We start from the raw sequence: 25,474 nt of genomic DNA, 5'->3' as shown, positions 1-25,474 counted from the left end.
AAACAAACAAAAATAATATGTCAGATAGTGATAAGTGCTGTGAAAGAAAACATTAAAGCAGGGTAAGGGAGAGTGATTGGGGATGTTGTTTTAGATAGTTTGGCCAGGGAAGGCTTCTCTGAGGTGGTAACATTTGAGCAGAGACACAATGAGAGGAAATATCTGGAGGAAGCACATCCCAGGCACAGGGAAGAGCAAACCTAAAAGCCCTGAGGCAGGAGTATTCTTAGTGAGTGGCAGAATGCTATGCTATTTATTTCTTAAGTATTTATTGTGTGCCAGGCACCTGCTAGGGAATATGAAGATGTAATCAGATGTAGTTTTTGCCCTGAAGGAGCAGCAGTTTAGTGAGAGACACAACATGTAAATAAATAATTACAGCACAGGTAGCTACAATGAAGTTATGTGCAAGTGGCTAGAGATACCCAGCAAAAGGAGCACCAAATCCAATCTAGGATATTGGGAAAGGCTTCCTGGAGGAGGTGATAATTTGAGTTGAGGGCTGAAGGAGGAGTAGGAATTCATAATGCAAGGGGAGGAGAGGGCTTGGACGTTTTCAGGCCTAATGGCCTGAAAAGAGGACAATGGGGAACATGAAGTCCCCCGGAGAGGTGGAAAATGAGGCTGATGAAGGGGCAAAGAAGCTGGGTCTTAGAGATTTCCATGTGGCAAGTTAAGAAACTGCCTTTTATCCTTTGGGTGATGGGGAACCAGTGCTGCAACTCCCTCACTATATTTTTGTGCTGTTTCCCCCCAGTCTTTTTTGGTTTTGTTTTTTGAATACCAGAATCTTTCCCCACTTTTCTCGCTATCGCCCTGCTCCTGATACCTCCTTCCTTCTTCTGCTGCCAGGCCACCAAAGCCTGCTCTTACGAGTTCCCCGTCTTTCCACCTTGTCTGGCGCCCCACTATTCCCCAGTTGGAAGCCACGCCCCCATGACCACGCCCCCGATGACGCACGGCGCCTAGTGCGTGGGGATTCCCGCGGCCGTGACCACTACCCGGCCTGCCCTGCGGCAAGATGGCGGTCTGAAGGGAGTGGGCAGCGGCAGAAAGTTTGTTGTGGGATTGGAGTAGTCGGGCCGGGAGTTTAGACTTGTAGGAGATCATGGGGACACCAACATGGAGTTGGGACGGAGGAAGGACTAGCACCGGGGTTAAGAAGAGGAAATGGAGTGGTGGAAGGTTGGAGGCGGACAGAAAAAAAGGCGATAGGAATGGACGGGAGGGGGCCTAGATTCCAGTGGTAGCCCTGGGGCAGGGGATCCGAGGCGGGTTAACCAGAAGTAGGTACGCAGCCCCGGAGAAGCAGAGTCACGAACTGGAGCGGAACTTCTTAGCGGAGAGTAAAAAGCCTGGAGTGTGGGGCGGAGGCCCGACCGTACCAGGCCGGTGGGAGCGGAAAGGGGTCTTTTCCGTGGAGGAGGAGAGTAGGGAAGGGGGGAAGAGAGACTTAAGGATGTTGGGCAGGTTTGGTAAAGAGGGAACTAAAGCCAATCAAATGACCATCTTCTAGACTTAGATCAGCCTTTTCACAGTTCTTATAGCAGCATCTGCCCCAATTTCAGCTGAAGACTCAGGGGCCCCAGGGACTGGAAGAAATCACAATACTTGGAAAGAAGAAGAGGTAGCGACTTGCCCCAGCTCAACCCCAGAGCGGGTAAGGTGGCTTCCGGTGACAGGCTGGCATGCTCCCTGGGAGCGGAGCAGGATGCATGGGCTACGAGTGATGCTGAAAATTATTTAATCTGAGAAGGGCACTCTTCTATAGAGGCTGCCCTTTGCCTGTGGTCCCTAAGTTAATGTTCTCCTTAGATCTCACGCTGATTTTTGAGAGTTGGGTGTAGAATTGAGCCGTGTATGCCTTCACCTGTGCAGGCGAACGTGGGCAAGAGCATAGAGATCAGGCTGAAAGTATTTGAACACATCCCTGTCACAAGCAGTGCATTCATGCTCACTGTATTTTCTTTGATCTCCCCATCACATCTTCAGTTTGGTATCCTGCCGGAAGTGGAGACTTGTGGGTGTCAGATGGTGGGGAGTCATAAGAAAACAAATTTCTGGTGGTGTTCGCTAACCATTTAGGTACCTGCTGTCACCAGTTCCTGAATTCACTCTTGCAGCATGTCTGTCTCTTTTGATCGTTTCTTTTGGTAAGAAGGGCTTGTTAGTGTTCTTTGGGAGTGTGGATTTGGTGGGTAGGTGGGGTCAGAGAAGGGCGGGAGGCAGGTTGGGATTAGGGAGGAGAAACCCAGGTCAGTTTATGGTAAGAGGTCAAGCTGACTGGGGTAAAGCTCTGCGAACATTTTTCACATGATTCTGTCCCTGAGACACCTGATTTTGGAGAGCTGCTTTACAACCTGGACCAGTGTGGTGATGGAAGGAAAGGATTGTAAAACTTGCCCCTTTCTCCTCTGGTAGTTTTCTTCTCTTCCTTTATATTCTTCCCATCAAACCACATTTAAAAAAAATCAGTTTCATTAGCAAAGCTAAGCATGGCTTGAGAGATAGTGGACTTAGGGTTGGAGAAAAGAGAAGGGGTCTGGAGCTACAGAGTGCTGTGAGTATGGTCCTCACTTCCTTTGATGCCCTGTGGTTATGCCCAAGCCAGAGTTGGGAGCATGCTTCTTACTGGAGCCTGTTTCAGGGCCAGCATCTGCTCCATGATTGGACTGGCAAGTCTGGTTTGATCTAGGACTCCGCACTAACCATCTCCTGCTCCCCACTCTCACCCCATCCCTGCCTGCAAAAGGCTTACTCCAGGCAGACCAATCCGAATCACTGTCACTAGACTAGCTTCAGTGCCTTCAAGTATCTGAAGAACTGGTGTTATTTAGCTGTGACTTCATTTCTAGAAGGTTGAGAAACTTCTCTTTCTGCGAACAATTTGTGGATGTCCCTAGGAAATTGCGATCAGCAGGGACAGTGTGGTGAGCGCACATAGAGATTAAGAGCACTGACTCTGGAGCCAGATTGCCTATTCAAATCTGCACTTTGCCATGTGTAGCTCTGTGACCTTTAGAAATTGCCCAGCTCACTATGCCTCAGCTTTCTTATCAATCAAATGGGGATGGTAAGATTACCTATCTCATAGGGTTGTGTGAGGGTCAAATAAGTCAGTATATTAATGTATTTAGAACAGTGCCTGACACGCAATATGTATTTGTTGTTGTTATACTAGTCAGATCTCAGCACTAATTTCTGCTTCATGATTGAACTTGGTGTCTCTCTGTGGAGGACCTGTACTGGTTTGAGCTGCTATCCTGATGTTAAGGAGAAGAGGCACAGCTTTTGGATAGTATAGATTTTGTGTGTAGTGAGAATATCCTCGTTAAGCTATTTAAAGTGATGTTTAAATGCCAGTGATTTCCTGTTTGAAGCTGTGAGGCTGCAGAATTATCTAATTTGCAGTTGAGTGATAATAATAATAATAGTGCTTATTGAGCACATTCTTTGTGCTTGGCACTATTGTAAGTGCCTTACCTGTATGAAGTAATTTAATACTGTTAGTATCCCCATCTTACAGATGAGTAAATAGAGGTGCAGAGTGGTTAAGTAATTTGCTCAATGTCACCTAGCTAGTAAGTGGCAGAGCTGGGATTTGAACCCAGGCAATCTGGCTTCAGCAGTTGAGCCTTTTTTTTTGCATCTGGTATGAAATTAACTTTTAAATATGCCTACTGGCAATGTGTGTCTCGTTTGCTTGTAATGATGGTTAGATGTATACCCATATTGTAGTAAAATATTTTTTGTTTAAAAAATGTTTTAGGAGCTGAGCTCTTCATCTCAGCTCTCTCCTTCCTCTCAGAGATAATAACTGATGCAGGGATTGGTGAGGGAGCGCCCTGTGCCATGTTAGCCAAATCTGGACTCTCTCTTTGTGATTCAACTTGGTGACTGTGCTTTGGAAAACCTTGGGCTGGGTTGGGTGAGCAGACAGTTACATTGGGATCCATTCTTAGCATGCATTAAAGGTGTGGGTGTGGGTGTTAGTTAATGTAGATGTAAATATAAGGCTCAATCTGACTATGATTACTGACATGAGCAGTTGAAGTAGCCATAGTGTTAAACTCATAGACGGTCTGGGTACATCTTTCTTTTAAAAATAAAAAGTAGCAAACTACACAGGGGGGAAAATGTGGCATTTTAGACAGCTCCCTCCGTCTAACGTGAGAGGAAAATGGAAAGTAAATGTGCTTCTGCTGAAGCTTATGTTGTTGAGGAAGGCCCTGTTGCCGAGCCCAGTCTCTTTCCTTTTAACAGGCAGGAGACCCGTGTGCAGCCTTGGGGCAGAGGTGTACCCAAGGGTTGATTGACTGGCTTTCCTTTGCCCTGTATTTATGACTTACTCTTCCCCTCCTTCTGAGTCATGTCCTGTCTATTTAACACACCCTCGGGGTCCATCTTTTTCTTCAGTAAATGACTCTCCATTCTGCCATCAGGGTTGGCACGCGCCTGGTGTCGGGGGCTCAGGACTTGCCCTGGGAATTCTGCCGCAGCCCTGTGATGAGCTTTTCTGTCTGTTGTGGCATGTGTGATTTTGAGAGTTAGCATCTGTGAGTCTCTGCTCCCCTCCTCCATCAATAGAGGAGCCACGTATCTCAGGATAATGTGCTTTATCTTGACTCGTGCTTCGGTCAGCATGCTGAAACGTGTTATCTCCATAGAGTACACCTTTGTGTTTTGGTAGAAGTCCTCAGACTTTCTAGATTCAGGTCACATTTTAGCAAATGATTGATCTTCAGGGTGAAGCCTGATAGATTTTGAGCCGATTCTCTCCCTTTAGCATTTTCTTTTTGTTGTTGTCTAAATCAGTTTCTTCTCATAACACCCCATATTCATGTATTATCTTTGAATCGAATCCCTTCACCTCCTTCTCACCACCATATTTTGAGTGCCGAGGACCTGTGGGTAAACTGGGCCTTCATTTCTTCACCTGGATTCAGCCTCTTAACAGCTCTCTAAATTTATCTCATTCTCTGTAGCTTCTGGGCCTTTGCACAAGCTGGTCGTGCTGTCTGGAATGCAGACATTCCAGACTCCCTTTACCTTCCTTATTGCTCTTGTGGTCTCAGTTTAAATGTCACTTCCTTTGGGATCCCACCGCCCTTTACTGTCCTTCTGTGCTTACTTCTATTTTGGCACTTAGGCTGCATTGTAATTGCCTGTTTACTTGTCTGACTCTCACAAGACTCTAAGTGCCTTGAGAACAGATACTGTCTTACTATTGTATTCTAGCATTTAGGATAGTGCAGGGCACAGAAGAGGTGCTTTATAATGCTGTGGTGCATACAGATGAATGAAATGTGGGCAGTCTCTCCCTACTCTACCCTACTGCTCTAAAAATTATTTTCCTAGGAAAAAAACCAATGTCTCTGCGGCTTCCCTGGTGGCGCAGTGGTTGAGAGTCCACCTGCCGATGCAGGGGACGCGGGTTCGTGCCCCGGTCCGGGAAGATCCCACATGACGCGGAGCAGCTGGGCCCGTGAGCCATGGCCGCTGAGCCTGCGCATCCGGAGCCTGTGCTCTGCAACGGGAGAGGCCACAACAGTGAGAGGCCCGCGTACTGCAAAAAAAAAAAAAAAAAAAAAAACCCACAACAAAAAACCAATGTCTCTTCCCTTAGAAAGGCCATGGTTTCTCCCTTGTTTGGGATAAAGTCCACACTCTTTAACGTGGTATGCAAAAAGCACTCTGGCCCAAATTAAATTCAACCCTCTGGCCTGAGTTGCTGTCACTCTGCTTCATTTGTCCTGTATTTCCTTGCTCCTGAGTTTCCTACTGCTCCTGAACCTTTTCTAGACATCCGCTTACTTTTTTCTTCTTGCTTGTGCACTTCACTCTCCATAATGCTCACCTCTGTCTCTGAAGCTCTGCTCATCCCCTGAGACCCAGCTTCTCTGTCTCCTCCGATGAGAAGACTTCCCTGCTTTCCTTTCTGCCTCTTGGTCCCCACAGCACTTTGAACCTCTGTCCTGGCACTTACCGTGTTGTGTGGTGAGTCCTCTGTTTACCTGTCTGTCTCTTTCACTGAGCTGACCCTGTAGAGGAGGCACCCTCCCTGATCATGGGGTGGGGGTGGGGAGATAGGGGAGACTGGGAGGGTGGGGGTGAGGGGAGTTGGAAGTGGGGTGAGCAATATGGTAGATAGAGTCTGATTTTGGAGCTGGGTTTTAATCCCGACTCTGCCCCTTACCAGCTGTGCGACTTTGGGCAAGTTGCTTAACCAGTAGGATCACTGGTCTTGTCCCCTATAAAGTGAAGGTGACATTACCTTTTTTGCAAGAGTATTGAGCATTAGAGATAATGAGTACACAGCCTGTAGCAAGGTGCCTGGCATATGAAGGATACTCAGTAAATATTTGTTAAATGAATGAATCCCACTTTGGAAAACTCAGTGGATAAGAAAAGGCTTTGTTTTTATTCAAGGTAGAGTAAGCCTTTTGATTTTTGCCAGGTAGCCAGGAACATTTCTGAGATGGGAGTAAAATTGAGAGAGTCTCCTTTTTTGTGATGAAGCAACAAAAGAGGTGAGATTGGGTACAGCATCAGTGTGCAAAATAAGATTGTTGAGCCTTCTCCCCATCTGTTATGTTGAAACAACTCCTTTGATGGACTGTGACATGCATGCGAGATTGATGATGACCTTGGTGGGTACAGGTGGGGGTGGGTAGGTGGTGGATTTGTAAGATGGTACAGAAAAACCCGAACGCACTTTTTGGTCAATCCAATAGTTAAGGCTGGGGATGACTGGATGGCATGTTTGATGATCCATATTCCCCGGTGTTTTGTAGACTGAAAAATGTTGGGTGAAGCTGATGGAACACATCTAGGCATTGAGGAAGCCAGACTTCTTGTCCCAGTTTTCTTACGGCTTCGATGATCTTCTTGTGCCACAGAACAGGCTTAACTCAGGTGCTCCCCAGAAATGGGGTGGAAGCTAAGGGTCGCTGTCCATTCTTTGCCTTTTTGTTTTTGGTATCGTTGATGGGAGTAGTTCTTCGGGCACCAGTTCTGAACAAACACCAAAGGAATTTGTTTCCAGAAGTCTAGACCTCTTAATTGTATAATGCCAGGTGGTGCTCCAGTGTGAGTTTACAATCAGAGGAAGATTTGTCTGGGTTCTCGGGAGGGCAACCTTTTTGTCTGGTCCTAAAACCCCTGCCCCAGCCAGGTGCCTCTCCTCTTTGCTCTGAGAGCACTCATCACACTATGATGCAGGGGGGCAGTTAACCTGTCTCTCCCCATCTAGGGGCAAGATCTTTCTTTGAAGCTTCTTAGGGGCAAGGTCATTTATTGAAGGCTGAGCGTTTAAGTTAGACTGTACATAGTAGGTGCTGAGCAGCTCTGGTTCCTGTGTGACCCAACCCAGTCCTTCCTCAGACTAAAGCAGATAAGATCTATCTGGCAAAGCTTTTTGAACCCTCAGGAAGGAAGGTCCTGCATAAACAAACGGTGATAGTATTAACAATCGCATTACTAATTATTTTCCAGGGTTGAGTTAATGTGGTTAAATGATCTTCCAGGTGCTTGGCTTCAGCTGTCTCCCTTTTCAGCCTTATGTTCTAATCACACATCCCTAAGCCAGCAGGAAGGAGTTAAAAGAGGAATCGAAGTACACACAGGTGTATTTTCTTGCTTAATTAGCATCTTCTAAAAGGTCTTTGGTTGCTGGCATCCTCTTTGTTATTCATTAAGCTCCTTTTAGTGCCCACTGTAACCTGCTTGCTTTTCTGTTGTATCACTGGTCCTGTCTTGGTGGGCTCCATGCTCACAACCAGGACTTACTACAGCCTTGTTAGTGTCTAGATGAACTAAAAGGATGAAACCAGCAGGCAGAAGTGGATTGAAGGAGTTTTCCCCAGGCTCTACCCCTCATCCCTCGGTGTGGGGTGCACACTGCAATGTGGCATATCTTCCTGATGGCATCTTGGCAGGAGTAATAAGCTGCATTGTATGTTAAGCAGATTTGAGAGGAGATTGGGTGAGCCAGCTGGACTGGATTGTGTTGTGTGCTTTTAGGCTTCAGAGGGACTGAGTCCATGAGTAGAAGAGTGAGAACTTTGCTTGGTCTATCTCGTAAGTGCCAACTGTCTACTAGGTGACATTTGGAATCTATAAAGGACATGGCCTCCTATTTGTGAAGAGCTTCTGTGCTCTCACAGTAAACTGTGGCAGGGATCTCCCTGAGGGTAGGGACTGCTTTTTGGGAAGTCAGCCTAGACCCGAGAGCCCTGTGCTTCCACTCAGCCAACCAGAGAGATAGAACTCTGTGCTTATCGCCTTGGGTACTGAGCAGTGGCCTCTTTGCACCTTCCCAGGTAAGCCAAGTGGGGAATTCAATCTCAGAAGTCTTTGAGGGTCTTTAATTAGGGCAGAATTGTAGTCGCTTTCCTGTGGCTCCCTGGAGAAGACAGCTTTCCAGGCTTTGCACTGGAATTGGATATGGAGGGTTCTGTCCCAGTGTGTCTGTGGCCTTGGGCAGGTCACTTGTCCTCTCTGTCGCTTCAAAATGGGAGAACTCCACTTGTTCCGTGGGCCTCACTAGGCTATAAGGATCAAAGGAAATATAATGGAAGGGACAGCACTTCCAGAATGGTAAAGCACAGTACAGATGGAGGGATTTTGTCCGTTTGTTGAGGAGCTGTATGTTTTCATCATAAACATAATGTATGTCCTCGTTTAAAATACCAACCATACAGAAAAGTATACAAAATTAAAAGTAAAGTAAAAACACCTTTCCTTTCTTCCCCCACTGCTCCTGTCTAAGCCTTTTCCCAAAGATAGGGAACTACTGTTAACCATTTATCATGTATCTTTCTAATCATTTTTGTGTCCTTCCAGACATTCCCCATCGTGTATCGCCTGTAAAATAAACAAAACTCGATAGTAATACATACTGTTCTCTAGCTTGCTCTGCCCTCCTAACAGTTAACCCCCGGGGGGTGAGGGTGGGAGTGAGTCCCTCCCTGTTGGAGCCTTTGAGGAGCCTGGTTGCAGCCTCCTGCCCAGCCTGGTGCATTCCTGGGGGCTGGCTCCTTGGGAGGATGGACCAACTTTCCTGGAGGCTCTTGCCACAGCGGGCACCCTGCTTATCTCTGAGGGATTGTCTTTTATTCTGGGATGAAATTTTCTGGCAGGAGTGCCCTTGAGTGGGAACCAGGATGGGTGCAAGCGTGATGCGGGCATCAACACTCTCGCCTCACGTGTTTCTCTCCTTCACTCCTCTTTCATCTTTGGCTGGGAAGGGAGTAGAATTACCTGATTTCTCAACCCCTGTTTTAGTGCAGAGAGTCTCCTCTAGTTCCTGAAACCTTGGATTAGCCAGGTCACTTGCTGCTCTACCTTTCAAAAGCAAACCAGACCCAGCTGGTGTTTATTTATTTATTTGTGTGTGTGTGTGGTGAGGATTCGGAAGGTAGCCTGCCCGTGGCCATGCTTCCTTGCCAGTCCAGCGAAGAGGTCAGAGCCCACAGGAAGAGTTGTCATCTTCTCTGCTTCTCTGCTAGATGGTTATCTCTCCCTTCATGGCCTTTTGACCTCTGGGGCTGTCAGAGCGATGCGGGGAGCCCAGTGAGGAGGCAGTTGGGAAGCCTGTCGGAGGCTTCTCCTGCCTGTGTTTATTGTTGGCCTGGGCTTGGGAGAAGGCCAGGCCCATATGTGGGGCCAGGGTGGTCTCTGTTCTCCCCTTCCTTCCCCGAGTCATCTCATCATCTGCAGGCCTTTCAGACAGAAGGGCTTTCCTGTCCTGCTGACCCAGGGGTCACATCTTGGGTGGGGGTCTCTGGGACTCCACTGCTGTGGCACATTTGCCTTGAGATCTCAAAGCCGGGGTGTGTCGCTTCCCCTAGGTGGTTCTGGAGGCTTTCAGGAAAGAGTGTTCCTTGGGCTAGCTGTGTGGGAACGCTAGCCTTTCTGGGCATTGCTCATTCTGAGGGGGTGAGGTAGTCCCTCTGGGGGTCTGGGGAGCCTGGCTGTAGCATAGCCCTTATCCTTGCTCTTTGGGTCCCCCTGGCGCCAGCTCACTGGGAAGCATCATTCCCTGGCCCTTTCAGAAACTGAAAGGTGGCAGTGTGTCACCCGTTCCTTTGACTGGCTCAGCTGGCTGGGGTGCACACTGCCCCATTGTACTGGGCTTTCCATGCAGCTCTTGTTGCAGCCTCCGGTCCCTGGGCCAGTTCTCTCCCAGCCCCTTTCCTTGGAGCCCGTGGGAGGTGGTGGGGTGAACTCTACTGGCACAGGCCTGGGCTAGGTGGCAGCTGCAGCTGTGGGTGGCTTTGTTCTTACAAGCAGCTTTCAGGGCTCTAGTGCAGCCTGGCAGCAATGTTCCGGGAATAGGTGAGACAGGGGAGCTTCCCCCTGGTAGCAGTGCCCCGTTCCAAAACGGCAGTCCTCTTTCTGTTGACCATCCCTGGGGTCATGAGCTGGGCTCACTGCTATACTTTCAGGAGGCATGCTTTCTAGAGTGGAGAAAGCCCCTGAGGGTCTGGTGGTAAGTCTGGGGGAGTGTCCCTGTCAGGAGAGTGCAGTGTGTACTCTCAGGCATCCTGCAGCTTGGCAATCCTTCTGCTCTCTCTTTGCAGCTCCGGAGTTGGGCTGCTCACAAACCAAGCTGTCTGTTTGTATGGAGTGCCTGGAGGGCGTCTGCCATGAGTCTGTCGCTAACCGTGCTAACCAGGAGAGCTGGCTGGTTGGGGAGAAGACACTAACCCTGTGAGTCTGACCTGGGCCAGCCATGCCTCTCTTCTCCCTTCCTCCCCCGGCCTGTGCCTTCTCCCCGTTGCTTACATCATGCCATCTCCTCTGCTCGCTTGTCCTTACTACTGAGTTCCCTCCATTTTCCCAGTCTCCTTGCTGTGGGTGGGGCTGTGCATGGGCACCTGCCCATCTGCTGCTGGACTCTGCCCCTCCTTCTCCCTTTAGTTAGTACCATGGCTATCAGTTCTCCCTTAAAACAGAATGGTTAGCATTTCTGTTTAATCTGCTTTTAGCACCGTGGAGTTTGAGAACATCCCTCAGTTACCATACTGTTGGTTTCACGCCTCAGAGACAGATGGAACGAGAGTAGGAAGGGAATTTTCTGCTAGACCGGATAGTTTCCTCCCTTTATCAACAGGGGAAGATGGTGGGGATTCCCTGGTGGTTCAGTGGTTAGGACTCGGCGCTTTCCCTGCCGTGGCCTGGGTTTATTCCCTGGTCCGGGGACTAAGATCCTACAAGGCCTGCGGCGGGGCCAAAAAAAAAAAAAGAGGGGAAGATGCTGTCGCCATTATTCTCATCCCAGGGTACGAATTGAATTTAGGATCAATTGCAGGTTCTTCTTGGGGGTGGGGAAGTTGAGAAAAACCTTGGCCTGCCTGTGGGAAATTGCCTGGGCAGAAGAGTGAAACTACTTAAACTGAAAGCTGGAGCCCAGAACCAGAGATGTAGCTCCCATTGGTGACCGTGGCTCTGGGAGGTGGAGTGGGTGGAGTTAGTCCGCCCACCGCCTTCCACGTCTGGAGCTTCACGGGGACTTTAACCTAAAAGAGCTGGGAAGGGCAGCTCAGCCAGAGGGGGAAGGACCTGGCTTTGGACTCCACAGTGGGCCTAGGAGAGGCCTTGGCCTCAGCTTGCCATGGAGAAGCCCCCGACAAGCTCCCACCTCCCTCCAGGCTTGGAAAGGAGAAGGGGGTTCCAGAGGTAGCAGGAAGGCTGATTGCTCGGGGCTCCCTGGTGTTCTGCACGGGTAACTCTGTAGACAGACACCGTCTCCAGCCTCTGGAGGCAGTGCAGGGTGGGGTGGGCTGGATGGGGGAACTTGAGACCTGGAGGTCCTCTAAGTGGATTCTGTTTCCCTTGAGCCAGGAGGGAGATGGCAGGGAGCTGCCTGTGACCATGAGGTGTAAGTGTGTAAATGAGAGAGGGGGTAGGTGCTGCGTGGATGTGTAGGGACCCTGAGTAGGGAGGGAGCAAGCTGGAGGGCTTTATGGCTTGGCTGTGACCAGGAGAGCAGAAGGAGCGTGGAGTGGAGGGCTGATTCAGGGCCACCCTCGCTTTGCGCTTCCTTAGGAGAGGGCATGGGGACTAAGGTCAAGTGCTGCTTATGATCCTGGGGATTTTTTGGCCCTCCCTTTGGGTGGGGGTTGGTTTGCTTGGATCATCATCATCAGTAGTCTTCAGCCCCTTTGTTCCTGTCAAGTGTTTTCTTGAATGAGAGGCCAGGTGGATAGACTTGAGGTATTTGCTCAGGTGGGGATCCAGGTGAGCTCTCACAGGTCACCAGCACTAGTTCGGAGGCCTCAGGATGACTTTGGGGCACAATAATTCCCACCCATTCTGGCTTTTAAAAACCTGTCAGTCTGTTCTGCTTAGAGCGGGCGGGGGGGCCAGGTCAGGGCCGCAGGCAGCATGCCCCAAGAGGGTGAGGTTGAACTTGCCCCGAGGGGTGACAGGCCTGCCTGGGGGAGGGGCAGCAGGGCTGGTCTGGGCACAGACTGGCATCTTCCAGCCTTGTCATCAGCCCAGAGCAGAGCCTGCCTGGGCCCCACCTGTGCTCTGCTGGCTGCTTGCCTGCCACGCGCCCAGCATCGCTGAGGGCTTTGCTTAGGTATCTCAGGAACAGCTGTGCCGGAAACTGGGGGCCTGGTGTGGGGAAGGCTGAACCTAGCCTGCTTTGGTCGGATCGGCTCACTGTGCGGCTGTTCACTGACAGTCGAGGTGGAGAGGAGCCATACTGACTGGGAGGGGGGGTGGTCCTTGTGGGCAATCTCAGGGGCCCCTGCTGGTTATAGGGCTGGCCCTTGTAGGGTGGTGGTTTGTGTTTCTTGGGCCTCAGCTGGAGGCAGAGCGTGGATTTCAGAGGCTTGAGAAGCAGCTAGATATGTATGGCAGGAGTATGTCCTGCCCTGAGAGGTGCAACTTCCTCCAGGCCTGTAGTGTTCAGAGACTACATCAGGGCTCACAGCTGAGGACGATTTCCGCAGGGGAGGCGCTAGTCCCTGTGATCAGATGTTCCTGTTTAGCGGTTGATTAGGGGCTTCAGGAAGGGCCCATATTTGTTTTTATTATTTATTTATATCCTGCTGGGTTAAGGTACCATACAGCACAGCTGGAGTATTCAGAAAAGGGGCCGTTTTCCTTTCATTTTAAAAGCAGCAGTGATTGCTAACGTCCATTTGACTTTCTTTGGGTGAATTACGAAAGAAGAGCTTTAATGGTTTTTGTGGTGAGGTGTGTGCCTTCCCTGATGCAGAAGGTTGGGTTCATTGGCCCCTTGAGGTCCTTCACTTGCTTGATTCAGTGACGGCTGGGAGCAGAGAGACATTAGTAAGTTCAGAAATGGTCTGAGCCCAGAGGAACTGTTGGGACCCTAATTTCTTGAAGAGAGTGTGGGTGATGTGGGGAGCTGGGGAAGCAGGCGGTGTCTCTGGGCAGGCAGCTGAACTGGGCCGGTGGACAGGGTAGTGCAGAGCTTGGGAGCTAGAGGAGACCTCCAGTGGGGGAGGGCAGAGTTTGAAAAGCCAAAGAGCCAGACCTATTTTGGATTCAATCCTGTCTCCCTCTGCTGGGCCAGTGTTGAGGGGGTAGCCTCTGAGCCCTGAGCAGAGAGAAAGCTGGATGCTGGGACCTCCCTTCCTCTCCTGCACTGGTGACTTTGCCCTTGGGCAGACCCACAGAAAGGATGGCAGAGGGAAGTAACAGGGCATCCTTGGCTCTTGGAATTGAACCTTTTGCTGTTGCCTCTGTGGGTGTTTGCAGGGAATGGGAGAGAGGGTAGTGGTTTGGAGATAATCTGAATTCTGAAGAGGTTTCTCCTTATCCTACTCCGCCTACAGCAGCGTCCCTGACCTCGATGGAGGCCCCAGGTCACATACCCACACTCTCCGTATCCACGAAGGGGAGTGGGTAGGAGTCCCATCTCCTGGTTTGAGAGAGATGCTTGGCAGATGTTTTGTCCTTTGATTAAAGGACACTGCTCAGCCAGCTCCTGGCACACATTGCTCCTTGTATCTGTCTCTGATACATGCTCTGCTCAGCTGTTCAGTGGGTTCACAGTGCAGGTTCCCTGTGCGAGCCGAGTCCCATTTCTAATGAAAGTAGACTTTGTTCTCTGGAGGTAGCTAATCATGCCCCGTGGGCTGTAATCAGAGAGAAGGTATTTCATGCAGGGCAGGCGGTAACAGGCGGCCTGAGCTGACTGGCAGATTGCAACATGACAATTACGAAGCTATCAACACCCCCCCACGCCTCCGCCCCAGCAGATAGGGGGTTGAGTCTGTCCTCTGAACTGATTCTGAGTAACTGAAGAATGAATACTATGCAGGAGAGGAAGGAGGAGGAGGAGTTAGGTGGGGTGGGGGCAGTGAGGAGAGCTGCTTTCCTTTCTCACCTCACCTCCACGAGATGGGAGGGTTTACTGCTGCTCTGGGTGTCTTCCTCAGTCGTGCCTGCAGGTCCAGCCCGAGGAGCTGCAGACCAGACTGGGTCAGCCAGGGGTTTTAACTTAGGCTTCAGCCTTTCTCCCAGAGCACAGCTGTTCTTGTAGTACAAACCCAGCATGTGATCTGGTACCCCACATCCTGAGTCATCTGCGTCCAATTCCTTGAAGCTCAGGTAGTTTGTGGTGAGGGATGGGAGTGGGATTCTTCCCTGTCAATTTCTAGAACTTCTAGAAGACTCTTTTCTCGGAGGTGCCCTGGAGCCAGCTCAGCATCCAGAGGCCAAGAGGACCCAAAAGGCCTTGTTTGCTCCTTGTGGCGCATGGCACATTCTGAGTTGTCCAGCTTTCCCTGGGGGCCTCTTCTTCTTGACATGGCATTGGGAGTCCTCCTTGGGCTGCAGCACTCCAAAGCAACCTGGGAATCTTGAGGTGAAGGAGATCTGGCCAGTGGAGGCTGCATCTAGTAGCTGGGTCTTCCTGGAGGGACCACTCTGCTGCCTTCCAGCTCATCTTTCCTCTTCTCCCAGCTTGTGGACCTGCTGTTCAGCTGCTTCTTACTTTGTTCTGCAGTGCACCTGGCATTGCTCTCACTCCTGGGTCTGACCTTCCCTGCAGTGCTTCCAGTCAGGGACAACAGCCTGCCAGGCGCATCGAGTCCCTGTTCAGTACTGGAATTGTGGTCCCCTATGGGCTGGATCTGGGGTGCTTAGCAGATCTCAGGAGTTGGAGCCAGGGCCCCAACAAGCACTGGAATTTATGGACATGGGGCAGGGGGCGGCACGGACTTTTCCTCATGGACTTGTGTTGGGGTCACTGCAGGCTCCCTGGTCGACTGTCTCGCTAGTGGGCATTGTCTTCTGCTTCCCCAGTTGGGAGTCGTTTCCCTCCCTGTGACTCTGACACATACGAAAAGAGTATTCTCTGGCTGGGAGAGAGAACCTCGCATCACCACTATCATTCATCCCATAGTCCGAGCCTGCACTTAACGATCCATCTCACTGCCAGCCACATCCACACTGTCTGTCCCCTCAGCAAGCCAGATTATCTTGCCGTGAAAGCCTGGGAATATGTGCTGTGGGGCCGTGAGGTCAAGATGAGGCAGGATGAGCTTGTAGGACATGTGATGGTTAGAGCTGGGCCAGTAGGGTATGGAGTGAGACCGCTCTCTCCTCACAGGTAGAATGACCAGTTACCTGGGCCTGTCAGTGTCCTCCCTGCCCACCCACCGCCCACACAGGTGTCCCAGTACCTAGAGGACAGTGTGGGCATTGGCAGGAATAGGGAAGACAAGAAGCTGAGAATAGAGGGGGTATATATAAAGGGGCCTGCAAGGAGAAAGGGCTACTGAGCTGAGTGGGGAGCAGGTGGGGAAGGGAGGAGGGACCTGACTTCTCCGCAGAGAAGGGGAGAAGGCAGAAGCCAGCTCTGGATTTCCCGGGAGCTCTTGGCTACCTGTATCTCTTACTCCTGCAGCTCTGGCTCTTTCCTCTTTTGTAACTCATATACACCCCCACGCTGAGACCCCCTGACGATCAGAACCCAGGTGCCCAGGCTGGCTTGGGACTTTTTGGGCCTTTCCCCTGGGCTGGAGGAGCTCCCACCCAGGGTCCCACCGGAAGGGTAGCCCTGGGGAACCTGTAGGGGTGACTACACCTCAGGAATGTGCTGTCCCTTCAGGCCTGCCCGGATTCCTGCGCGTGGAGTCAGCCCGACACGGCCTGCTGCAAGTGCCCTGTGGGGACCCACTCTGCCTCACTATCAAAGGGCTGGGGTGGTGGCTCGTGCCTGCTGCCAAGCCCCACAACCCCACACCAGAGGCCAGGCTGCCCAGACAGAGGAGGGAGGCCACTCCTGCTTCCCGCCCTCCCCGCCCCCTCACGGTGCTTCCTGCCTCAGGCCCTGTTGGAATATGACAGGAGTCGTGGCCAGGGCATGTCCCAGCAGCAGGAACACACGCTTTAGCCCGCAAGGCTTCCCTCAGCCCCAGCTCTGGTGAGGTGGATGGCGGCCACGAGATTGTTTATGCCCAGAAGGCCACCTGAGGTTACTGCCTCCATTGGTCCCTGTGGTGGCTGCTGCCCCCATGCTGCAGCCCAGCTCATTACAGGTGGGGGAGAGGTCAGAACCCCAAGAACCTGGAGGGGACCTCAGAGGTCACTCAGTCCAGCCACCTCTGTGCAGATGACAGATTTATCCAGTGAGGAAAGGACTTACCCAGGGCCACACTGTGTGTCAGACACACCACTGAGCCCAGTGGAAGCCAGGCGTCTCAGCTCCCCAGACTGGGGCTTTCTACACAGGGTTTTGCAGCCTAGGCACTATTGACATTTTGTGCTGAAAATTCTTTGTCGTGGGAGGCTGTATTGTGCCTTATAGGATGTTTAGGAGCACCCCTGGCCTCTACCCACTAGATGCCAGTACCACCCACCCCTGGTGTGACAACCAAAAATGTCTTCAGACGTTTGCCAGATATCAGGGGTCGGGGGAGGAGGGGGCGGGGGAGACCAAAATCACCCTGGTCGAGAACCATCATTGCGCTAAAATGCTCCTTTTTCTGCTTTTCTCCTGGACCTACCCCTCCTCATCACACAGTCTGTTCGCCACCATTGTTCACAGAACTAGGTGTTTGGGCTCCTTCTGGAAACATTGCCAGGAGCTTTTTCCCCCAGCATCTTCTTGAGCCTCTATTAGGCTTTTTCCTGGTGTTCTCTTCTGCAACCCTTGTCCCCCAAATCTCTTAGCTGTTTCTAGACTCTGAGAGGCCCGGGAGATGAACAGGACAGATGTGAGGTAGGATAGGGACAAGACAGGACCAGACCTATCCCGGAATCAGGCATGTGATAAGCTGAGACCATGAACACACACACAGACACACATGTGTCTCCTCTGGGCCTGGACAGAGCTTTCATGGGGAGCCCAGTGCTTCCACTCTTGTCCAGCTCTCCCTGGCGGGTACTGACAGACAGGTGGCTGACACCTGGTTTCCACTTTCTTCCCTTCTCTGGTTTCAGGAGCTATTGGCTAGAGGAAGTGGCGGGGCTGTGGGATGCGGAGAGCCGAGGGCTGACTCCTGGACAGCGGAACAGAGAGAGCTGCTGACAGACGGACGGTATGTTCCTGCTGAGGCCTGCACCCCCCACTGGGTTCCCTCCTGGGGAGGCTGGCAGGTGAGGCGGCAGCAGGCAGCCCTTCTTGGTGGGGGCTGGTGAAAAGAGTGGTGGAGGCCAGAGAGGCTTGACCTTGAAGGCCCTTAAGCTTGGTGACCCCCTGGAGGAGCTCAGGTTGGGAACGCATCTCAAACCCTTACTTTCTGGTTACGATTTTTTTTAAAGCTAACATTTATCGAACATTTCCTGAGTGCCAGCTACCGTTGTTAGTGCTTTACATAATCGTTAAAACAACCCTGTGAAATTGGTGGCATTCTCAACCCAGTTTAGAGTTGAGGAAACTGGTGCTTGGAGAGCAGCTTTTTCTCTGAGGCTGCTTTCCGAGCCCACAGGGGCGAGGGGTCGGCTGCTCCTCGGGCCCAATCCATACTCCCTGCACCCAGTCCCTGGACCCTGGCTTCCTCTCATCTGTTCCCCCTGGACCTGGGCCCCCATCCAGCACGCCCCTGACCCATGGGCACTGACACACCAGAGTCCAGCCCTTCGAATGACCCCAGCAGCAGCCCAGGCCTGTCTGCCTGCCTGGTGGCTCCTACATGTCCTCTTTTTTTCTCAGTTCAGAGGCCTCTTGCCACATCTCTGAGCCTCCTTCCTTGTTCCCCTCAGCAGGTTGAGGAGCTCTCACCTCCCAGAATGACCAGTGCAGCCCCTGCTAAGAAACCCTACCGGAAGGCACCACCTGAGCATCGGGAGCTGCGGCTGGAAGTTCCTGGCTCCCAGCTCGAGCAGGAGGTCAGCAAGAGTGGTGCCCCTGCCCTGGCTGGCAGATGCAGGCCCCTGAGGCGGGGTTCTGGCTGTCCTGAGGGCACATCTGGTCCCACCAGTTGGGGTGAGGGTGTGGCATTCCTGGTACACACTTGGGCTCTCAGTTGCAGCAGTGCTGGTGGCAGCCATGTAGACTCATAGGGGACAGCTGTGACACACGTCCATGTGTCCAGGACATGTAGCTCAGCAGAAGTGATCCCATGCAGTATTGTTTTTCGTGCAAGAGGCAGCCCACCCGATAGAGGGGTGCTAACCTGCCCGGAGGCCAGGACTCTGGTCCTCCACTGCAGCCCCTCTGGGGGCCATTAGGAAGCAGTGCTCCAGCGACTTCCCCAAGACTAGCTGTTCTTTGCTGTCCCTGAAAGTCAGGCCCTCCTCCAGCTTTCCTTTTTCTGGCTGACACTTATCAAATACGTGCTCCCTGCTCGGAACTGCATTAGATTCTTAGGAGGGCTTCTTCAGGCAACTGCAAAGCATTCTCCAGGTCGGTTTTCCTCCCTCGTTCAGCTTACTGCAGGAGGAAACGAGTGCTGCAGTTTATTCATCTTGCTTCCATGTCTCTATCCTGTTGCAGTGCGTGAAACACATTTAAAGAACTTGAGAGATGGCCAGCACGTGCCGAGCATCAGGCATACCATGGCCCACTCTGGTCACATTCACGGCAGAAATGCCACCCATGACTTGCCCATTTTCAGTTCAGGAAACATTAAATTAAAAGGCCAGATATTGTGCTAGGTGCCACCCACTGGGCATTCCCCTGGTTTTGTAGATGAGGCCACTAGGGTTCAGCAAGATTAACATAACCAGGGTATGGTACAACAGGATCAATCCAGGTGTCAGTAGCTCCCAAGTCCATGGTCTGGGCCACCCACCTCGTTGTCCTGCCTGTGATTGGCATCCTGAGGCAGTCAGGCCAATCAGATGCTGCTTGATGTTTCCCTCCTGTCATAGCACGGGTCTGCTCTGCTTTGCGCTTGGCGGAGCTCTGGCTCGTGACCAACGTGGAGGCTTGAGGAGGATGCGGCAGGAGGGTGAAAGCAGAGGACGCTTTACTTGTCTCAGTCAGGTTTAGCCCAGAGGCTCTCCTTCCCCCACGTGCTTGTATTTCCCAAGCCTCTGTGAGGGCCTGATTCTGCCCTGGGGACCAGAAGGGCTTTGGCAGAGCTCAGAACCCTACTCTAGCTCACCTGGCTTCATCACTTCTCTGGAAAGTCTTGGCTGTGCCTGCAGGGCCCACTAGGAGCCCAGTGAACAGCTGAGAGGCTCTCTTTAGCCCTGGGAGAGGTAGCATGGGTACCAGGGCTCATTTGCAGTTGGCTCTAGTATTAAGAGGGGTTGGAGCTAGTATGGATAAGGGTGAGGGTTGGAATCTGGTTGGCATGGGAGAGAGTAGGCTGGTCCAGGTGTTACTGGATTGCCTCTATCTGTGGGGCCCCGCAGCCCACTTCTGCTGTGAGTGTCTCTGGGCTTCAGACATGGCCGTTTCCAGGGCTATTTGGAGGGGGTGGGGAACAAGCAGGAGGCCAGTGGTCCAGAGCTGAGCCTCAAGCTTCTGTTCTTTTGTGCCCAGGAGCCCCTGACTGACACGGAGAGGATGAAGTGAGTATCTGCTGCCCGAGAGCCTGCCCTGCCTCAACTCTGCCTCTCTTAGCTGCAGGCGAGGCTGTTGTTTCATTTGGGCTTTTCCTTGGATTAGGTAGAGGTAAAGGTTGGGGTGGGGTGTTTTAGGGACTCTGGGAGGAGGCTTGAAGTTTGGGATATTCCTTCTGGAAAAAGAGGTTTATTCCATGGGCTCCAAGAGGACCTGGCATCAAGGAGGTGGATGGCTCTGAGAGGCCTGCTCTTGCCAAAGCTCCCTTCCCCAGCTCCTGGCCCTCCTGTGCCAGCTGCCTCCCCGCAGCCCTTTCTGTCAGCTACATGAGGCCTCTGCAGAGGAGGGCAGCACTGGGCTGGGTTTCTAAAAGATGAATAATGGAGCAGCCTGATTGTGCAGTGGGGAAACTGGAGCTGGTGGCTTGCTGGCCAGCTGGCTTGGGCTGTAACCAGAGACAGACTGGGAACTGTAGCCCCTGCAATTCTGTCTTCTCGTTCTTCTGCAGTGAGGGGGGCAGACTGTCCTCTCCCATCCCCTCTGCCCCTCCCAGCCAAGCTGTGATCTCAGGGCCAGCAGGCCTATGGGATACGCTGCCCCAGACTCAGGCTGAATCTCAAGGAGTTCCCTGCCCACAGCTACCTGTTCTCACGTCACCCCTACTCCTTCCTTCCTGAATCCATCCTGGAACTCTAGGGTGGCCCTTCTATCTCTGATGCCCCTCTGCCCTTGACCCCTCACCCTACCAGGCTTTTGCAGCAGGAGAATGAGGAGCTTCGCCGGCGCCTGGCCTCGGCCACCAGGCGCACTGAGGCCCTGGAGCGCGAGCTGGAGATTGGGCAGGACTGCCTGGAGCTGGAGCTGGGCCAGAGCCGTGAGGAGCTGGACAAATTTAAGGACAAGTTCCGCAGGTGTGGGAACGAGGGGCCGGGACACACATGCACGCATCTCCCTGTTCATAGGAGGGAGCCCGGAGAGGCTTCAGAGATCATCTGATTCTGATGCGAAAACTGAAGTTCTGGGAGGGGCACTTGCCCAAGATCCCTTATGAAGGAGGGGATGAGCAGGGTCTGAAGAACAGGATCTTGATCCAGGGGTCTGCCTTGTGTCCCTCTACAGGCTGCAGCACAGTTACACAGCTTCCCAGAGGACCAACCAGGAGCTAGAGGACAAGCTGCATACGCTGGTAATCTGTCCAGGAGGGCAGCTTGGCTGGCGCTGTGCTCACAGGATAGCAGGGGCTGGGACTTGCCAGGGGACTGCCATCCTGCCCTGGGCTCGGGGAGGGGGTGGGCCGTAGTGGGGAGGGGCCCGCAGTGTGCTGTGAGAGTCAGGACTGTCTTAATGCTCACACTGTTTCTCTTCTCTCCTCGTCTTCCCTCATGCTGCCACCGTTGCTGCCGCACTCTCCTCTCAGGCCTCTCTTAGCCACAGCTGGATTTTTGCAGTTGCGTCTGAGTTTGTGTGTTTTCTCCCTTGCCCTCGCCTCCTCCTCAGCTGAGATCTGGGATTGCTGGGGCCCGGCCATTGCCCTCTGGCCACTCCTTTCCTCTTCCTCATGTGAGGCCTGTTCAGCAGTCAGTGCCTCCCTCCTGGGGGACAGCTGGGGAGCCTGTTCTTGGCTTGGGCAGAGTTACTGATTGATGTCACCACTGAATGCTCACAGCTTCTTGGCTGCAGTGGGCAGCAAGCCCTGGCCATTTGCGGGAAGCGGGCCTGTGGACCCAGTCCATGAGCTGAAGATCAGAAGACTGCTTCTGAGCCTGCAGCTCCCTCCCTCTCAACTAGATAATCTCACAGGCACCCCCAGCCGCCACGCAGCCCCACTCCCCACCTCCTCCCGCTTCCCAACCTGATCCTGGAAACAGCCACAGGCAGCATCGGCTTCAGCCCCTGGGTTTGCACAGTTCTTGCCTCTCAGGTACCAGCTGCCTCGCCTGGTGTGTAGAGCCCCTTGAGTGCCCTCCAGGGCCGGGCAGCTCTTAGACTGCTCTGTCCCGGCCTGGGCAGCTGTCAGTCATGCTCAGAGAGCCCCCTCCCCACAGCCAGCCTGGACTACAGGAGAGGTGTCTGGTCTCCTTCTGTCTGTCCATCGTCTGTCTCTGTGTGCCTTGGCTGCCCTAGCACCTGTGGCTTCCTGTGTCTCTGGGCCGGGAAGAGGGGGGAGGGGAGGGGAGAAAGGGCTGGCTGGGGTGTGGGCTGGGTTCACTGTGAGTCTTGTGCCTCAGATCAAGAAGGCTGAGATGGACAGGAAGACACTGGACTGGGAGATCGTGGAGCTGACCAACAAGCTGCTGGATGCCAGGAACACCATCAACAAGCTGGAGGAGCTCAATGTACGGTCACCTCGGGGGCCTCCCTGCCTGTGCTGCCATGTCCTGGCCCTGCCCTGCTCCCCTGGGCTATGCCGGGCTCTGAACTGCGTCTGTGTCCACAGGAGCGGTACCGGCTGGACTGCAACCTGGCTGTGCAGCTCCTGAAGTGCAACAAGTCTCACTTCCGTAACCACAAGTTCGCTGATGTGAGTGGGGTACTCTCCCTGCCAATGCCCGTCTGCCCTTGTTAGGATGCCTCCAACTCCAGTTTCTACACCTCTCTCTGTCCTCTCCTCATACCTTCAGCTCCCTGCTTTCTGCTTTGCCTTCTCCTCGCCTCCCTGTGTCCTCTGAAGCCAGTCAGCTCAGCCGCTGGTTGGTGTCCTGCATGCTGTCAAGGGCCCGTCACTAGGGGCAGAGTGGGGACTGGCCCTGTTGGTATTTCTGGAACAGAGACAGGGAGAGAGGATCTCAATTTCCGGATCCCATGCAGGAAGGAGGGGGTTGCCAGAGGTATGGGCCATAAGAATAATTGAGAGGGGCCCTTGCTCCAAGGGGCAAACCCTAGACCCCAGCGCTCAGGCTCAAGGTTGATGGGGCCTACAGAAGGAGTGGAGGTATTTCTAAGGCTTCTGGTCAATACTGATTCTCAAGCTTGTGTCTGGTTTGGGCAGAATCTACCACTGAGATGGGGAAGTTAGACGTTTGAGAGCATGTGGGCCTTAGCACCAGTTCTGGGTTCAGATCCTGGCTGTGTTAATCAAAAGCTTCAACTTATTTTATCACTACCGAGCCTCAATTTATCTGCGAAATGAGGATATACCTTTGTGTGCTGCGGAACAGGTGATAGCAAAGTGCCCAGCACACGGGGGACCTTATATGTGGCAGCCGTCATATTTGCCCTGAAGCAAGCTGTCTTAGGCTGGGCTCATTCACGTCTCTCTTTCCTTCTCTCGCTCCTTTACCCCAGCTGCCCTGTGAGCTACAGGACATGGTTCGGAAACATCTGCACACTGGTCAGGAGGCTACCAGCCCGGGGCCTGCCCCCAGCCTGGCCCCAGGGGCTGTGGTGCCCACCTCGGTCATTGCCCGCGTGTTGGAGAAGCCGGAGTCTCTTCTGCTCAATTCGGCCCAGTCAGGCAGCGCCGGGCACCCCCTGGCTGAGGATGTCTTTGTGCACGTGGATATGAGTGGGAGTGACCCAGGTGACCCAGCCAGCTGCCCAGCTCCGGGAAGCCCCGTCCCCCAACCCAATGGGGAGTGCTGCTCTCTGGGCACCGTGGGGGGCTCCCCAGAGGAGGAGATGTCCCTGCCGGCCTTTGAGAAGCTGAGTCCCTACCCCACCCCGTCTCCACCCCACCCGCTGTATCCTGGCCGCAAGGTGATAGAATTCTCTGAGGATAAGGTGCGGATTCCCCGCAACAGCCCCCTGCCCAACTGCACTTACGCCACCCGCCAGGCCATCTCCCTGAGCCTGGTGGAGGAGGGCAGTGAGCGAGCCCGCCCCAGCCCAGTGCCCAGCAGCCCTGCCTCGGCCCAGGCCTCCCCGCAGCACCAGCCCAGCCCCGCCCCCCCGGGGCTCAGTGCCCCAGCCAGCTCCGCCAGCTCCGAGGAGGACCTGCTGGCCAGCTGGCAGCGGGCATTTGTGGACCGCACTCCGCCCCCAGCCGCTGTGACCCAGCGCACAGCCTTTGGACGTGATGCGCTCCCTGAACTGCAGCGCCACTTTGCTTTTGGTCCCGCTGGCGGAGATGAGGAGGTGCAGGCACCTTCTTCCCCACCCGGTGAAAGTGGGCTTTTGCTGCCAACAGAAGCTGACCCTGGCTTTCCCAGAGAGGAGGAAGAGGAACAGCTGAACCTGCCCATCAGCCCCGAGGAAGAGCGCCAGAGCCTGCTGCCCAGTGATGGTGGCACAGAGGAGGGGCCTGGCACTCCTCGCACTGAGGGCAGGGCCTGGGCACTCCCCAGCTCCAGCCGTCCCCAGCGCAGCCCGAAGAGGATGGGGGTGCACCACCTGCACCGCAAGGACAGCCTGACCCAGGCCCAGGAGCAGGGCAACCTGCTCAACTAGGGCCCTGCTTGCCTTCCTGCCACTGCTGCACGGGGACTGCAAAGGTGCCCCAACCCTCGCAGCTCAGGGTCCCCACCTAGCCCAAGCCCTTGGCCTCTGCTCCCTGTGCAGATAGGGTCAGGCTACACCAGGCCTTTCGCTGCACTGACTGTAACTGGTACCAGCTTGCCTCATGGTTTTTCCCTCCTGGAATATTCTCCAAAGGTAACATGCAGCTGGGGCTCATGACCTTTCTTCCAGTCAGCCCAAATTGGTCTGTTCTGGGGAGCTGAGGGGGTTATTACATCAGTGTTTATCCTCCATCCTCCCTTCATATTCTCCAGTTTTCTATTTTTATCTGGCAGGGGTTGGGGGGAGGAGGGTCATTGGGATTATTAACCTCTAATTTCAGTTTTCACCTGTTGCCCTCTCCCCCCAAATCCTCTGCACGAGCTGTTGCCTTCAAGGGCCTGGCACAGCAGGCCCTCGGGGGGATGATAGAGAGGACTGACTCAGGGCTCCCCTCAGCTGTTTCCTTCCTCCCTCTGGAAGGGAGTAGAGGGTGGGATTCAGGGCCCTCAAGCTGGGTTCTAGGTGAATCCTGGTCCCACTCCCAACCTTGGCTCTAGACTGTTAACTCCCAGCTTTGGGAAATTTTCACATCAATAACTATTTTAAAATTAAATAAAACTATTTTACTGGTATGGCCTAATTTGTCTATTAATGACCTTCCTTCTGCCCTTATTCTCCCCATTCTTGAGTATTCCCAGTCCTAATCACGTCCTAGTCTTTTTGCTGCTGACTGACCCCTACCACTGTTCTGCCTGGGGCTTCCCTGGGCACAGAGCATCAGGTGGAGGGAGAGGGTGTACCTCAAGTAACCCTGGCAGGGCCCCTGAGTCTCTCCTTGAGGTAGGGTCCAGCCCAGCTCGGGGGGGCTCTTTACCTCAGTTACGATCCTTACAGGGCCTGTGTAAGGTGTCACCCCAGAACCCCAGGTCCTGTAAGTCAGAGACCTGAGCCAGACCTGTTTGAGACATTTGGGGCCAGTGGACGCTGCCTGGAGCTTGGGCCGTGGGGTGGCACTGCCCCCTAGTGATGTCTAGTGGTAATTCCAATTCCTCCCTCGCTGCCAGCCCCCAGTGACCAGAGCCACACGTCAGG

At 53.3% G+C, this 25,474-nt stretch overlaps 1 protein-coding gene across 8 annotated transcripts; it reads left to right on the top strand.

Annotated features, from left to right (window-relative positions):
- Positions 1 to 955: 955 nt before the first annotated feature.
- Positions 956 to 25,022, top strand: TJAP1 (tight junction associated protein 1). Of its 8 annotated transcripts, none has more exons than XM_067752850.1 (12): positions 956 to 1,055; positions 1,569 to 1,660; positions 10,584 to 10,713; positions 17,434 to 17,531; positions 18,196 to 18,321; positions 19,925 to 19,953; positions 20,695 to 20,856; positions 21,065 to 21,131; positions 21,363 to 21,392; positions 22,174 to 22,281; positions 22,383 to 22,466; positions 23,231 to 25,022. In XM_067752850.1, exons 5-12 carry the CDS (start codon positions 18,223 to 18,225, stop codon positions 24,329 to 24,331), a joined length of 1,680 nt encoding a protein of 559 aa, XP_067608951.1. In that variant the 5' UTR covers positions 956 to 1,055; positions 1,569 to 1,660; positions 10,584 to 10,713; positions 17,434 to 17,531; positions 18,196 to 18,222; the 3' UTR covers positions 24,332 to 25,022. The 8 variants fall into 8 exon arrangements, with proteins under 8 accessions (XP_067608951.1, XP_067608947.1, XP_067608946.1 ...); XM_067752852.1 differs by having other exon boundaries at positions 990 to 1,185; positions 18,199 to 18,321; XM_067752849.1 differs by having other exon boundaries at positions 990 to 1,185.
- The last annotated feature ends 452 nt before the right edge of the window (positions 25,023 to 25,474 follow it).

This window comes from Pseudorca crassidens, chromosome 10 (genome assembly GCF_039906515.1).
Source record: "Pseudorca crassidens isolate mPseCra1 chromosome 10, mPseCra1.hap1, whole genome shotgun sequence".
NCBI classification, from domain to species: domain Eukaryota; kingdom Metazoa; phylum Chordata; class Mammalia; order Artiodactyla; family Delphinidae; genus Pseudorca; species Pseudorca crassidens.
This window is presented reverse-complemented; position numbering and strand designations above follow the sequence as displayed.